This window comes from Numida meleagris, chromosome 4 (assembly GCF_002078875.1).
Source record: "Numida meleagris isolate 19003 breed g44 Domestic line chromosome 4, NumMel1.0, whole genome shotgun sequence".
In the NCBI taxonomy this organism is placed as follows: domain Eukaryota; kingdom Metazoa; phylum Chordata; class Aves; order Galliformes; family Numididae; genus Numida; species Numida meleagris.
Genome location: NC_034412.1, coordinates 37751077 through 37767478, shown reverse-complemented (window position 1 = coordinate 37767478; position 16402 = coordinate 37751077). Strand labels below are relative to the sequence as shown.

Below are 16402 nucleotides of genomic sequence, written 5' to 3'. Positions count from 1 at the left end.
TTACAAGGAATAATGTAAGACATCCTGCAAGCAAGGTAGGATGCTCCTCTTTGCCCTTCCAAGTTGTTCTGTTATGAGGGCCATGAAGTTGCTCACAAATTAAACATCAGTGTAAACATTTTCATTGTTGATACCTGGAGTTAGATGTCTAAACTTTGAAACTTAACAATAAAAATGCAGTATTTGGTCAATTTATCTGTGTACTGTTCATGGTAAATTGTAGCAATTTTGCCTTAAAATATTGCTCTCAGGCTAGCAGATTATGTGGGTATGCTTAGCCTGTTGCATATTCTAAGAAATATTTTTTAAGGATGATCACTGCCCTTTATAGTAAGAACAGCTAAGAATGTTTCAAGGCAAGTTTTCATATTCACCTAAATTTTTAATCCCACACCCAGTTATAGACATTTCAAGTTGAGATTAAAGCTGAATTTCAAAGGAAATTTAACTTCCATTTTATAAAATACATAACAGCTGTCTGGCTTGTCCATTTTAAACTAGAAAATAACAGTTGTGGACTGAATATAAAAATTACCAAAAGAAGTATTCAGAATTTTTAGTTAAACACTATACTAACTCACCCTTGTTTTGGTAATAGTTACATAAATTCAAGTGGGTCTTGAATTATTAGATTGCAAAGTATTTTTCTTTTTTTACATGTTTCTTATGCACAAATATATCTCAGCACAAAATTGTGTTTCATTAAGTTATACTGTTATAGAAAAATTCTTCATTTGCATTGCTTGGTACCTTATTGATAAACGCAGAAAAGTGACAGAAAAATAAGTTTATCTTGCAGAGGTCTCACATTATCGATAGCCTTTGTTCCATAAGGTCAGTCTTCTTGTGTAAAACATGAGTTAAACCTATTTCTTAAGATTATATTATCTAGAGTTCTTTTTCTTCTTTATCATGGTGACTGAGTAGAGAAATAAAGTAAAATGCTAATTTTGGCTATAATGGTAATGACGAATACATTGGCAATGCACTTCTGGGCAGCATTTTTAACTAAGGGGAACAAGAGTTTAAGGGAAATGAGATTGTCTGTGTAACTTAAGCTGTAAAATAATTACTCCCTGTCTGAAATGTTTTGTTTTTTTTTTTTTTTTTTAGATAAAAATTGTAAAATACAGTAAATAAAACTTTATATCATCTGGTGTGGTTGTAGCATTCTGCTTGGACACAGCTATGTACTGGCAAGTTAGAAACCAACAAATGTAAAAAGTTTTATGTGTTTTATTCTTTTGAAATTTGCATTAACTTATGCAAAACTGAGTTTTATCTTTAGTATATCTGCTCTTCTCTTCCTTCTCCTCCTCCTGATATCTTCAAGGCAGACTGGAGTTTAGTATCTTTGTAATAGCATTTAGTACTTTATAAAATCTCATCTGTACATTCAAGAGATCAACTAGTGTTTCTGATGTAAGTACATTTTGATAACTTGCTTTTAAATATTGGTGGTTACTGAGAAAACTCAAAAGATAAAGCCCGCACTTCAAGGGTTAATACGTTATTAGGAGGACAGGAAATCTGGCAGCTATTGCAGAAACTAGACCTAATGGTGCACACAAACAATTTGTCAGTCTTGGTAAATGTGAATAGCTTTCCGCAAAGTGGCTGCTTTTACTTTGTTTGAAAAGCCTAAACTTTTCCTTTTTGGACTTTAAATCTTAGAAGTGAAATGTGATCCACATATTGAATCAAAATCATTTAATTCAAAACATATTTTGATTGGAACAAAGTTGACATGGAAAGAAACTCTAGAATAATAATAAAAAAAATAAGTTGAAAGGACTTTCTATCATATATTTAGCAGAAAAATTTGAAACAGTTCTAATTAGGCTGAAAAAAACAGCTTTCTTCATTGTAACTTAGAAAGGTCATATATCAATGTTAAGGCAGTATTACCAGCTAGTGTCTGAAAGCCTGCACATGCAAACATAATTCGGTTGTTTGGTTTGGTTTTTTTAATTCTTTTTTCAAATGTATGTGCACAGAGCTAACAAGAATACATACTTAATGAGACAAAAATAATTGCTTGATACTTCACATATGTGGGTGCTTCGCTGTGCTCTAGAAGAGTATTTTTTGTATCAAAGTTGTGTTTGTGCTAAAAATGTGTGAAATCTTAATTCGTACTTTTCTGTTCATACAATAATGATTTTCAAATGTAAAGGTTTTTTTTGTTGTTGTTAAAGTGTCCATTATTGCAAGTGTTTCAAAGGAAATTCCTCACATCAAAGAGGAATTCGAATATTTAGCCTCTTTGAGATAACAGGCAATTATTTGTACTTGAGATTTGTCATTTCTTGCCTGCCCATGTAGTACATTCCAGGATATTTTTTAAAAATTGAATAGAAAAATTATCCCTTGAGAAACAGTTTTGCTGTCTTTTAAAAAGTTTCTACTTTGATTTTAACTACATAAATCTCATTTTGTATAGGCAGGAGTTCTTTTCTGTCTCTTGAAGTGTTGCATGTGTGCTTTAATCAGCACAGGAATAAAGCAAGTAAGCCTGTAGTCTTACATTTTCGAATAGCTTGATTTTGGATAAATTCCTGTGCTAGTGAAAAGAAATACACTTAGTACTTTCACCTGATTACAACATACGAGCATCTCATTCTCAAGTATGTATTAATTTTCAGTAAACATAATTTCATATATTCTAGGTCCTTATAGGCATACTGAATTAAAAGCCAAAGAAAAGTAGAGGGGTAAAAGCCCATGGTAGTTACTTAACAAATACAAGTCACGATCCAAATCCAAAGTTATAACACTGGTTGTGGAATTAGATCACGATAAGTGGTCAGACTATTAATATTTCAAAAAAAAAAAAAAAAAAAAAATTAAAAAAAAAAAAAAAAGGAAAGTCTTTTCTAATGTGCTAGGTTTTTTAAAATTTCTGTTGCCTTTCAGGACATAAAAGGATGCACACAAATCAATGCATATCAGAGTAATTCTTGAAGAAACAATTTTGATTACACTCAGATTGTATCGGTGAATAATATTTGTGAATAAACAAACATTTCCTGTTAAGATCAAAGCTTCAATTTGTTATTTCTCAAGTGTTTCTACCTTGGGGATGGAGAAATTGAACTCTATTTACTAATTACTAATAGGCGTTTGTGTTTGATATCTGTATACTTTACATTTTAGCCTATCTCACATGTTTTAGTCTCTGCCTAATACATCTTATTAAAGAAACAGATATCAGCCCCCAAGACAGTTTGTCAAAGTTAATATGAGTCCCTGTGGACAACATTGACAATTTGTGTGGGGCTTCACATGACAGTCTTTTCATGGTCTTATTTGCTCCTTAACAACTGGGGATTAGTCACTGATTTATTTTACAATGACTCAGTTGGGCTGAATATTACTGTGTGAGGCTGGACATTTTAGAGGATTTTCTTGTTTTACACATTTTACCACAAGCACTCAACTGGGTGTAAATGATGCACTCAGCCTGTGGTGAGAGTGCTTGGTATAGCAGTTGATCAGGGAGTGTTAGGAGCAGCAAGGGAAGGATGCTCATATCCCATAGCTATATGCCGTATTTAACTTGAGCCTTAATGAGCACTGTCTGTCCTAGATGCTTAAGTAATCCTAAATGCTTAGCATTCTGTACCCTTGATTTAGTTTCACAAGAAGCAAATGCTAACAATAGTAAGTTTTTAAAGAACTCCTTTTTAGCACTTGATATTCATGCACATTGGAACTTCTTCACTTTTTGGATGGTTTTTAAGTGGTACCTAGTGTAAATAGTATATTCAAGCCTGGCTGTGAAGTGCATCGCACACCAGTCCATTGAGTTGTTTTCCTTGAAAATCTGCTTTATTTTATAATTGGTGTACAGCCTGTTAACTATTGTTCCTCTGTGTATGGTATCACAGCATAAGCACCTCCCTGCAACCAAGAGCTTAACTATGAACCTGAAATGACAGCCAGGCTTATTTATCGTCTGAATTTGTGTGCTATATTTGGTCTGTTGTTCAGGGCCCTGGGTATTGTTGTTGACTGTAGTCATTTTTTGTTGAGCCTTTGTGACTGCGATTTGGCAAATGAGGAAAATGATCTAAAATGGCCTAATATGGAAAAACAAAATTAATGAGAATTGTCTATTTTTGAATCTCTACAGATTTCAAGTGTAAATTAATTTTAAACTTCAAAAAGAGAAGTACGTTCAGAATATCTACCAATTATCCCATGAAAAGGCAGAGTGTATTTCAGTTTTGCTTTTTTAAAAGTCAGATTTAGATATCTCTTAATCTGAGGAGTCTCAGATTATCACTCATATATCTGAATGATATTCCTTCAGTTATTCATGTGCTTTGTGAGCAAAATATGACCCATTACAAGTCTAGCTTTTGAAGAGAAGGAAAAAGGAACAACCTCTGCACATACAACCATACATAATAAGAAAAGTCACAAACCCTTAAAGCTGTTTTTTTTTCCTGACATTAAATAACAGTAAGTATGTTCTAGGGTTAATATTATTATTTTTTTGCAAGATAGCAAGAAAATTAATTTCTATCATTGTCATTTGCTGAGCGCTGTAGAATTTTATGGCTGCACATTGTAGTATTACAGACACTCATGAGACTCCTGACCGGTTTTATCTTATTAAACAATTTTGAAATCATTAATTTTTAATTGGCCTGCTTGTGTTTTTTTATAGTTTTAATTGTGTGTCTTTGTCTAAACTTTTTTTTAATTAAAAAAAAAAAAAGACAAATAAGTAAAGATGAAAAAATCCTGTCTAAGCAATCCGATGTTACAGGATTTTTCCATGTGATCAACCAAAGAGATAATACACTTTGTATTAATTCATTTTAAAGAATGCTTTCAGCAATTCCATAGCTGGGAATCCTAATAAAAATAATAATAAAAAAAGAATGATATGATGTAGGAGATATGTACAGGTCTTTTCTTGATTGAAAGTTCTAATTAAGTGAATTGAGGAAAATTAACTGAAATTAGCTGTCAGAAAGTCACATTTAAATGAGTGATGATCTGACGTGGCAGTAAACATTTAAATGATATAAATTGCCATTTAAGTGTATGGTTTAATGTTTGTCATGCATTAATATGACACAAGACTGCAGTGACAATCAAGCAGCTTACTCTAATTTGAACATATTTAGGGCTTTTGTGTGGTGTGCACCACACAAATTAAGACAATTGCTGTTTTTATGTGTCAATTTAAATGTTGTTTTCAGGCATCAGTTAATGAAACCAACCCATCATTTCTCTGTGCAACTTGCAGAGTGATTTCCTTGGTTTTCCGATTAATTTTAACTTACTCTGCTCAAAATTAGGAATTTCCTTTACAAGGAAAATGCTGTTAGTTTCTTTAGATGAAGAGAATATCCGATTTAGTTAGGTTGTTCATCTACTCTAAAATAAGAAAAATATTGAATCCTCAGTGTAAAATAGATAAAACGAGTCCTGCTAGTGATTTAACCTATACACATTAACTCTTTAGATTACAATTACTTTTAAATTATTTTTTAATATATTTGTGCTATGTCTAATACCATTATGGAGAGATTCATTACTGTTTGGGTGCTTTTGTCTTGAGGATTAGATTGTAACTGGATAACATCTTCAGGAAAGTGGCTTGATCATTCAGCATAGTGCTCCTGTTTCTGTGTAGACTTGTATAAAGGAAATATACAAGAAGTGCATAAAAGTAATATGAGGCTGCTATCCCATCACGTAAATATTTTGGACCCTAACACACCTAGTTAGTTCAGTTTCTTCAAATCTATCAGTCTTCTGTCTATCTGTCACAATCAGATTACCATGCTGTTATTAGTCCTTGTGCAGATCACGCATAGAAAAACATAATTTCATCTTGAGAGTTCATAAAAATACACTCTCGCTGTCTGTAAATGCAGAAATGCTTCTTACAGACTGCTTTTATTCTTATTCCCACTACTGTAGTGTAAACAGCAAGGTCTTATGGTCGGGGGGAGTAGAGTTAGTCGGCAGACCTATCCATCACAGGGCCTGTATATATATATATGGGTTTTGCTATAATTTCTGGAATGCTGTTGTCAATTTTGTAACAAGATTTAAGATAACTTCGTATACTATTTGAAATATACTTCTCCTATTAAGAAATGCTGATTGTCTGTCAAGCTCAAGTTTATATATTTTGTGTGTGTTTTTTTTTACAGGCATTAGAAAGTGAGTTTGTTTCCTGCCAGCTTCACCAGTGGATTGATCTGATTTTTGGCTACAAACAGCAAGGGCCAGAGGCTGCCAGATCCCTGAATGTATTCTACTATTTGACGTACGAAGGAGCTGTTAATTTAAGTTCAATAACAGATCCTGTATTGAGAGAGGTAAGTTTTTATTTCAAATGCAGAAATCAAAATTATTTATTAAACATTGCACTGTCGAAAGTGTAAAGACTACGTTTTAGGTCTGCTGCTGAATGTTCAAATCCTTGCTTTCTCTAGTGATTTGATTACAAGCCAGTCAAATGCAAGGTGCCTGAAACACTCATCACAGCATGCAAAACTATAGAGCAAGCAAGCAAGTTGTTCTTAAACTTTGTGCACCTAGATTCAGCACACCAGCATGAAGATAAATGTTCAAAGACTGCTTCACTTGCTGTGAACGCAGTCATTTTGTTCACTAATAACGTGATCTTAATGGAAAAAGGCTATGGGCAATCTTGATTTGGTTTGCTCTTTTGTTAGTGCAAAGTGTTAATTGTTAACTTTCACAGTTTTAACAATTGTCTTCTAATGCAATCCTGCATATGGAGTACAAATCAAGCACTCTGTAGCTTTGTCGCTTCCATAGTTTTTATTTGGTTTGCTATCAAATTATTACTAACTTTTCCTGTATTTTTCATAAGCAAAACTAAATATTTTCACATTGGAAAAAATGTGTCTTTTACTCAGTCTCAGCACTATTTAAAAAATTCCATTTGATAAAATGTATTAATGTTATTGTGGTCTTTAGAACCCCTTCCTCCTCCACCTAAACAGCTGTTTTCCAAAAGAAAAAAAAGAGAGATGAGGAAGATAATTAAAAGCCACTTTACTTATAAGTGTTCAGGCAATGGACAACGGTAATTATATTAATTATATTAATTATATTAACTGTATAATTATAAATGTAATTGATACTTTGCAGTAAGATATTCTGAGTCACTGAGAACATTATGATATGAATGCCATTAACATTGCATTAATGCCTTAATTTCTTTAAAAGTGTGGCTAGATGTATACTAGCAGTAAATGTATCTGAAAACAGATTTTAAAAAAGAATGATATTTCTGTTTACAAATATTAAGCTTAAAGTATGCTGCAGAATTCTAATTTTTCACCATTTCTTGGTTGTTGAAAGAAGATCTGTGAAGTAAGCAATTATTATTTTCAGTTATACCTTTTTTCTGTACCTACCAGCTATCTGGCTGTTGGGGCACCTTGACAGCCTCTGTAGGGAAATTCATGTCATAGCATCAGCGTGGGTTGTAACTGGCAGGTGGGTGCAGTGGAAAGGTTTGGGGGCACAGAAAGCATGTAGAGGTACACAAGAACTGGCTTAAGTAGCAAAAGTTGGGGCTGGATGTTGGTGTTATTTGGGTTACAGTCAGTCTGCAGACTTCATCTTGGTTCATTTTTGAGCTATTGCATATCAGACTTTGCATATCACTGCATTCACCTGAGCTAAGAAAAACTTACTGGAATTCTTGGCTTTTAAGGAAAATTGTATTAGCCAGATTTGAAACAGTTGTTGACCCATGGGTATTACATGATACTGTTCGCCTTGTCATTTTTTCATTTAATTGATAATGTTTATCACTATTTCCTTTTATGCTGTCAAGGAGACACTCTTATCACATAATGCTATCTATTAGACTCTCAAAGTGCTAAGTTTATGTGTGAACTCAAAAATAGACTGAGTATTGTGTGAAATTCTCTCTCACAATAACTGACTTCCCAAGTAGTCAATGCATATTGCTAGTGGAAGCATAAAAATAATTTCTCATTATAAGATTATGAAATGACGAAGCTAAAAATTGGTATAATACTGATCAAAAGAGCAGGTTTCCAGACACACATTTCATGTAGTTTTGAATTGTTTTGAGAAAGCTCTCTAATCAATTTCATTATGATCTGTTCTACATGTGCCATAGCCTGAAAAAATGTAATTTAAGACCAAGGAAGTCACAAATCCATCTGGAAGTGTGGGCAATCTCAGTTAGAGATGCATTTTGTACTTCTGTAAATTCATTAACATATTTTGCTAGCAAGTCTTTTGAGTTTTCAAGTCATCTTTTTAATTGTGTGTCACTATGCCATTTCTTATTTTTGGTTTGTTCTATACATCCTAAACTGAGTGGTGTATGAAAATGAAAACAGGAGAGAGAGAAAAGCAGTGATGTTAAGTTCATAATAATGGAATAGGTTAACAGCAGGAGAATATGAAACACTACCAATGGTGTAAAAAATACATACTGATAAATGCAGGCAGTAGAACGAATGTTATCTATAATATTTTTATTCTGAATTACTTGAAGATTGATCCAATAGAATATTTTTATTTAGTAATTTCAGCTTTATTTTTATAGCAGGTTCAAGAATATTCCAACAGAAAAAAGATTCCTGTTTAGTAAAGTATCCCTTCCTACTTGTAGGAAGGATGTATTTTGTGACAGCATATTTTTGTATTATATACACGTGTATATGCAATTTGAACTGGTATATATGATCAGTTCTGGGATGATATTGATAACCCTGCAAAGAGATTTAATGAGTGTCATCACCAATGGTGAGTTATTCTGTTTTTACTTGTGAGTAAAGATGAAAGTAATAAAAAAATCTGCTTGTGTGTATATCTATGTGCATAATCATTCTATATATATGTGCTAAATGAATTTATCATGCACCTTTGACAGCCTCACCTTCTTCCTGCTTACTAATCCATCTCCCAGAGGACATACGCTAACATTCGGTACTGCTGAGCAGTTTCAATCAGCATTTATTTTTCTCCTTCAGTCAGCTAGCCAGAAAATATTTCTTCTTTTCTCCACCAAATTCCTGGTTAGAAGCCAAATGAATTTCTGATCTGGACAATTAATAGCATTTTTAGGCAGGCATGACACCACGGATTTACTATTTGTTTATTAAGCAAGTATTAGACCAGAAATTTTATTCTAGATTTCTGGGTTTTGGAAAAGGTGCTTTCAGCTTTCTTCTTGTGATAAAGTTCAAGGTTTTGTACTTTAGATCTTGAAAGCTGTAGTGGAATATATATTTTTTCTTTGCACATTTAAAACAAGGAGACTCTTCTGTGTACTCTGAGAGCTGCAAGTTACCAAGGCTTAGGTAGTATGTGGAAAATAATAGCATGTGTTTAAACCATGGCAGTTTCTGCACTAAGATGATCTTTGAGAATATACACTAACAAGCCTGGACCACATCAGTAATGAGATGCCTATGATGTGTGTGTTTCTGAAGTATTTTTGCAGATAAATGTATGGATATCGGTGACCTTAACTCATCAGGAGAGGCCACACACAATAATAGAGGAAGGAACTGAGGAGTGGAGGAGTTCAGGTTAATGCAGAATTTCCTTAGGTCTCCTAAATGGCTCCAACTGGCACCTTTATTTTTATAGGCAGTCAGGTTATATATATTACAAGAAGGAAGCACTCGTCTAGGAAGGAAAACTACTTGATTAAAACCATATTCCAACTTACTTTTTTTTTTTCAACTGAAAATGTAGAACTTTACATCCCCTCATACTGCTGCAAACAATTTTTTTCCTGCCATTCTTTCTGCTTATGGGAATAAAAGATGTAAAGTATTTTGAAGGGATCTGACTGCTATAATCAAAAATTTTAAACTAAAATGCAAACCATGGGCCGCACGCTACCTTTTGGCAGATAAACCCCGGGGAGCGCAAAGCTTGCATAATTCAAAGGCGAATCTTAGGAGGAGGGGAGCAGATCAAGAGAGGAGGGTGTGAGTCAGAGAAAGTGGGGGAAGGGAACTACAGCCAGGAGAAGGAAGGCAAGAGATCCAGTACATCTGCTGGCATGTCTGTGCATAAGTCGTCTCTACAGAGACCATTCCTTCATCCTCTTCTTTTTTCCCTCTAGCAATTTTAGCAGCATTGACTCTGATTCTTGTATTTGTGCATCCTACTGAAAGAAGTTTCAAGTGCAGAGGGAACTTGGTGGTAGGTGACAAGCAGTAAATATCACATCTCTTTCCAGTGGAAAATTTGGTACTTGCCAGCAGAGGTATGCTATATTACTACCTTCTGTTGAGTCTGTCTTGAAAACCCCATTTTGGTCTGTGGAACTTACTATCATAAGATTTGCTGTGGAAGGTTTTATTTTTTGTTGCTTGTATGGAAGAGGCAAGTAATCACAGCACCACAGATAAATCCAGCAGTTCTGGAGAGAATTTGCAGCACCTTCTTATCACAAATTCTGTTCTTTTTTGAAACAGCTGTCCAAGAGTTTAACAAAAAAAAAAAAAAAAAAAAAAAAAAAAAAAAAAAAAAAAAAAAAAAAAACAGAAGTAGTTCTTTGCCATCCAGACGAGCAACTGATGAAAGGGTGAAGTACAATCCATAAAAAATAATTTGTATCTTGGACTGATTTGTATTCTATTACTTCCTCAGTCAGAAGAATAGAAATTGTTACATCTCTGACACAGTAAGAGAGGATTGTCATGAATTTGGAAGTCCACTTCTCTACTCCTATGTGGCTAGCATAAATACTGCATAAGCTTAAAGAAAAGAGATAAAGTCAATAGCCGGAACGCAAAATATTACTTGGAATATATGTCAGTTTACTGCAGGAGCCCCTCAGTTTTGAACCATACTTACAAAAAAGCATCCGGCCATATTCTTTGAATAATTTTTAGAATATCATTTGACATGATAATTGTAGGCAGTAATTAAGGATGACTGATGATTTTAGAATTAGCAATAATAGTTGGAAAAAGGTGAGGGTAAGTCCCATCCAATTAATATCCCACATACGTTCATTAAAAAGTGATTTGCATTTAGCCATAGATGATTCAGTTTTCTCTCCTTTGCAGAGAAGATTCCGTTTTAGTGGATTTGTGTAGTCTGTTTAACATTAGGAAGCACAGCTTTCTCCATTCTGTCGGCACCTTTCTTTGTACCACTGATATTTTATTTCCATATGAACTGAGGAGTTTCAAAAATTTCTTTCTGTGAAGAATCAGCTTGGACATAGCATTTGGTACTTTATTTGAATGTGCCACTTCTGATTATGTAAGGAGAGGAAATAATTCTTTTATTTTCTGTTTTAAAGCATATGGCATAAATTATTTTATGGGTAATAGCTTTTAAATGTTGCCCTAGATTAACATCTTTGGGTAAGTTTTATGCATCTTAGACCTATCTCTTATAAGTCTAATTTTATTTTTAAATATTTACAATTTGAGAGACTTCTGTGCTTTCCAAAAGGAGTTACAAGGATGTTTAGTTTACATGACCCCAGTTTCATGACAGCAGTAGCAGATCTGATATCTTATCCCAGAGAAAGCATTTTTGGCCTCTCTTTCAGCTGTGTTCATGGTGGGAGTTAATAGCATATTTCAGCTCTAACTCAGCTGGAGAACTCTGACAGCAGTGAATCTTTCACAAAGTATAAACACAATTTGTATTTATAGCATAGTTAACATTTACTAAATGGGAAAATGATCAGTCTGGTTTTAGCAGGTTGGGGAACAGTCTTTGTTGTGGCTGTGATGAGTTTTAAAAAGTAGGAGAAAGTGATTAGAAAACACTGTCACAGAGCAGTAAATTGAAATGTGTTTAATTCAGTAAGTAACAAATTCATGCAGGCAAAAATCAAACTATTGTTGAAACAATCTTTGAATCATCTCTGGCCAGAAGTGTGTTGCACAGATGGTATGCTTGATGTTGTGCAACTGAGGAACAGCATGAGAAGCCAAATAAATGTTAAGATGTGGTCTAATTCTAATTGAAAAATCAGTATTAAAATGTCATATGCAACCAGAGTTAAGAAGAATATATTTGAAGAAAGCATAGTGACTTAATGACTACAGAGAGGTGAACTCATCAACTGCAAGCAAACCCTGATCTCCTCTGGTGGAAGATGGAGAATAATTGTGTAGTAAAGACAGAGCCTGAGTTGGTGTTGTGGGTGAGCATTTGCCCCTATTGCATGAAATCAGCTTGTCAGGATTTTTGGACACTGACTAGGATTCTCCTATGAAAAAATGAATGTTTTCTTCTGGTAAAAAAAAAAAGAAAAAAAAAGGAATATGAAAATAACAGGAGTGTCATTACTGCCACCAGTTCATGTCATTTTCCCATGAATTGTTACATCTCAGCTCACACTGTTACCTATCTGTGGTGTTTGAGTAAACAGGCAAACTGAATATAATCAAGTGTTTACTGTGATAACTGGGAGGTGTGGCACTTCTTTGATTCCATTAGCCCATAGTTTGACATGACAAATGGGGTTTTATTGCCCTTTGTCTTAGCTTATGTATTTACTGCAGTGCCTAGGAAAAGATAGAAAAATATTGTTAGGTTTCAGTTCAGAAAAACATTTGACCTGAGCATTCTCTTCATTACAGAATAGATTCTAATTTTATTTGATGCTCCTGCTTTTTTCAAAAAGGAAAGGGGTGATATTTTAGAGTTAACTGAAGTAGGTCTGAGATGTCTGACGTATAAGGATCACAGAAAATAAGAATGAAACAACTGCTTTTACTAGAAGTATTAACAATTTATGGAAAGAGGTAAACTCATGTAAATTAGTTCTTCAGCTCTGAGTACTTTTTTTTCTCAGCCTATGATTGAAATTAAATGTATAGAAATTTTCAGTGCAGTCAGTTCCCTCAACTCTTCCTGCTTGACCTGTCTTGTGGATCTATCAGAGCCAGAAAGGCCTTGAGATTCCCTGGGCTTTTTACATTTTCACTTGTGCCTGACTGGTCAGTCTTAGATAGTTGACGTATTTGTTGGCCACCATTAAAAAAGAACAAGTAATACAAAAGGTAAACAAGGGATGGAAAAAAGTGTTGTTCGTATTTCAAAAGTAACTTTTGAACAGAATGCTTTTTTTTCCTCTTTTTTCTCTTTTTGTTTTTTTTTTCTACCGTACATAGAAATAATTAAATATACTAGTGCAGTTATCATGCACTAAGTCATTTAGCCTTGAATCAAGCATGGAGCCAAACACTCCACAAACATTTCATTATTTTTGTCACCATCATGCTTTGATTGTTTGCAGGTTCTTTGTGAAGTCTAATCAATATCTTGTGCTGCAGTTGGGAAACAAACAACTTTTGTTTGGAGTGTTTTTCTTGTATTTTCTCATTGTAGTTTAGTGCATCCTGCTCCTGAATTCACATTGTGTCTGTGAATGGTGTGTTTATTTACCAAACTGTATTGTATTAGTCATATTTGCACAAAAGCAGTGTTCAAAAATCAAGACTCAGTTAAACACTGCATTTTATTAGATGGGGAAAAAAAAAAAAGACAATTCAATGCAGAATAAAACTCAGAGATAACATTGTATCCATACCTTGAAAACAAATATTTTGATTATGTTACGCTTTAGTTTAAGTAAATACATTAGTTTAGCTAAGCAAATGAGTTATTTTGCTTCTTGTTCACAGTTGATACAAGTCTGACAGGTGATCATGCAAGTCAGTTTTAAGACCACTAGATGCTGGATGTATACACCACTGTATCAACCTCCCCAGACTGAAATGTTTTATTTTATAAGTAGAGATGGTATCAAATTTGGAGAAATTCCATGGAATGCTAACAGACTGCAACAGTTTGCTTTTTTCCAAAGGAAAATGTTTTATATCAGAAAGTTTGGAGTCAGCTGAGTAGCAACTAGACTGTGTGTAGGAAGCAGGCTTTAAAGATTATTCTTTGCTTTTTCAAGGGATGAATGAATAATGCCAGAAAATGGTGGAATTTCAAAGTAATGCATATGACAATACCAATGCTTTCTATGTAATAATTACTGATTTTAAATGCCAGATAGTTTGAAATCTTCATCTACTGTAGTGAATAGAGAAATTCAGCAATTTTTGTTTTGTTGCTCAAGTAGAATGAAGACTCATATTTTTAAAAAGTAGCCACAGAGCTGCTTAGGATTTTGCTTGTACTGTATCCAACTTTATTTGCAGGTCTTTAAATTCTTCTTAGCTTTCTTTTTGGAATCTTTTCCCTTTTTTACTTTGTTAAGTCTCTTTGAAGTACTTCCAGACCTGTTTTTCTAGTTCCAGTTTTTTTATCTGCTTCTTTCCAGTAGCCAAAGATTTAGGTGTTTTGAATGAGCACATCAGTGCTCCAGACAGAGATACTGTTTGAAATTATCCATGAACCCAGTGCCTCTGAACATTATTGAGTGACATTTGTTTCTGTTGGTTGTGTCTGCTCTGACTAACTGGTTTCTTTCAGATTGGCAGCTGGGATTATGCTGTAGTAGACGGACAGCTGCATGAACTGGAGATTGCAGTGAGGCTGTGCTAGAGCTTAATATGCCTGGAATGTATATATTCAGATCGGAGTAACTCATGTGGCCCTGAGGGGGAATCTGTTTGTATTTTCACAAACTGTGATTACTTCCTGATTTTTTTTAATGACTGCCATGTAATTTTCATGCTGGTCTGTCAGGACAGAAAGACTTAATTTTCTCAGTTTTCACAAAAATTTTCCTAATGTAGTTTAAGAGCTGTGTTAGTGTTTTTGTTCTTAAAGCCATTGTAGAAAGTATCTTACTCTCTGCTACCTTTTGCACGTCTCTGTGATGTAAACAGTAGAAAATATTCACAGATAGAATATTGGTAGTTTGGATTTAAAAACTAATGAGTGGTTGGAGTAGTAACCTAACTTCCAGACAACTACAGTATTGTGAACAAACATGCAGAAGAAACTTAATTAAAAAAAAAGTAAATGTACAAAATATGTTTCTCACAAGGAAGCTACAGAGAAGGACAAAAAATCTAAGTTCCATTTATATTTGATGGCTTTCCTTTCTTCATTTCACATATTTTCTTTGTGTGTGTGTGATGTGGCCTATTCCATTTTGTTACTCATATAGCCAGTGTACTGCAGCAAAGGGTTATGCTCTTTTTTCTACCTAACAACGTGCTGGTGTGCTGTGGTTACATGCGCTTGTGCTGCAAGTTGGTAGTATTTCTGTCCATGCTTAACAGTGCATTGAGTGGATGGCATGATTGATAACAGAAATAAATAACAGAAATGATTCAATAAAAAGGATCTGCTTTGTAAAGTCCGAATAAAAGATTTTCTTTTTTTTTGGCATGAAGAAATTAGGTCTCTTGTATTTTGAAAACAGTTGATGCAAGTATATGAATTTATGATGAATTTAAGAACATTTGAGTGCTGTATTTTTTCCCTGGGTCAAGTGTAGTGCAATATCCCCAGGGCAGGTGTACAGTCATTGAGCATACACATTGCTTGCTTCAGAAAAGCATTTTGTTTTCACAATCTTGATCTATTGGGGATTGTTACGAAACAAGGGGAGAGGATACTACAATGATCTTCTCTTCTGTAATCTTCAGCCTGTTTTCAGGAATTTTATCTAATTGGTATGAATCGTGCTTGTTGTCTGGCTAGTGTTATCTATCTTGCAGTCCGTGAGTAATTGAACTAAGAACCATACTGCAGAAGCGTAAGTGACTGTCTGGTTAGATGAGGTTTCCTGATCACTTATTATCATGGCTTGATTTTAATCGTCATCCCAGGGGAGGGAGCTGGTCAGTTTGCTGCTAAGCCATTCCGCTTCACTGTCTGAGGAAAAACCTGTCAAACGATCTGTGTTCTCTGGTGCTGCAAAGCAACATCTGGGTGAAGGGAAAGGCAGGGCAAGCGGTCGTAATTGCATATTGCTTGAGCCAATAGAAATCACCGAGGAACATGTGTGTAAACCTTTTTGAATATTGAAAAGTGAGGTAGGAGCGGCAGAGTGCCAAAGTAATTATTTTTGTGAGGGCTGTTATTTTCTGGATGTAAATAATAGGTAGAAAGAAGGAAGACAAACCCAAAATCTTTTGTGTCCTTAACACACATACTGAAAGAATATTTCTTGCTATGCTTGATTTTTTTTCATCTGAGCTTTCAAATTTTTGGCATTTAAAACTTACTGATTTTAGAAGTAACTGGAAATGATCACATTTAGATATGTAAAGGCGCAGGGACAGAAGTAGTCTCTTTGTAGCAATTAGAGTGTAACTTGTAATTGGATGTTCAAGCTATGGGTTGCAGTGTAACATGGGTATGTTGTGCTGTAAGACTCTTCAGACCGTTCAGTATTTTTTTGTCTGAGTATGCATGATGAAATCTCTGAGCTAGTTCTCTTTAAGGGTCTTTAAATCTAGAG

The 16402-nt window shown here is 34.3% G+C and overlaps 1 protein-coding gene across 4 annotated transcripts in view; it reads left to right on the top strand.

The window, feature by feature from the left end:
* The window catches only part of LRBA (LPS responsive beige-like anchor protein), a 377228-nt gene that overhangs the window by 313814 nt on the left and 47012 nt on the right, over nt 1–16402 (top strand). For all 4 annotated transcript variants that reach the window (XM_021393535.1, XM_021393537.1, XM_021393538.1 and 1 more), the window contains one exon: nt 6180–6347. In XM_021393535.1, coding sequence (XP_021249210.1) covers nt 6180–6347 — 168 coding nt within the window. The remainder of the gene's footprint in view (nt 1–6179; nt 6348–16402) is intronic.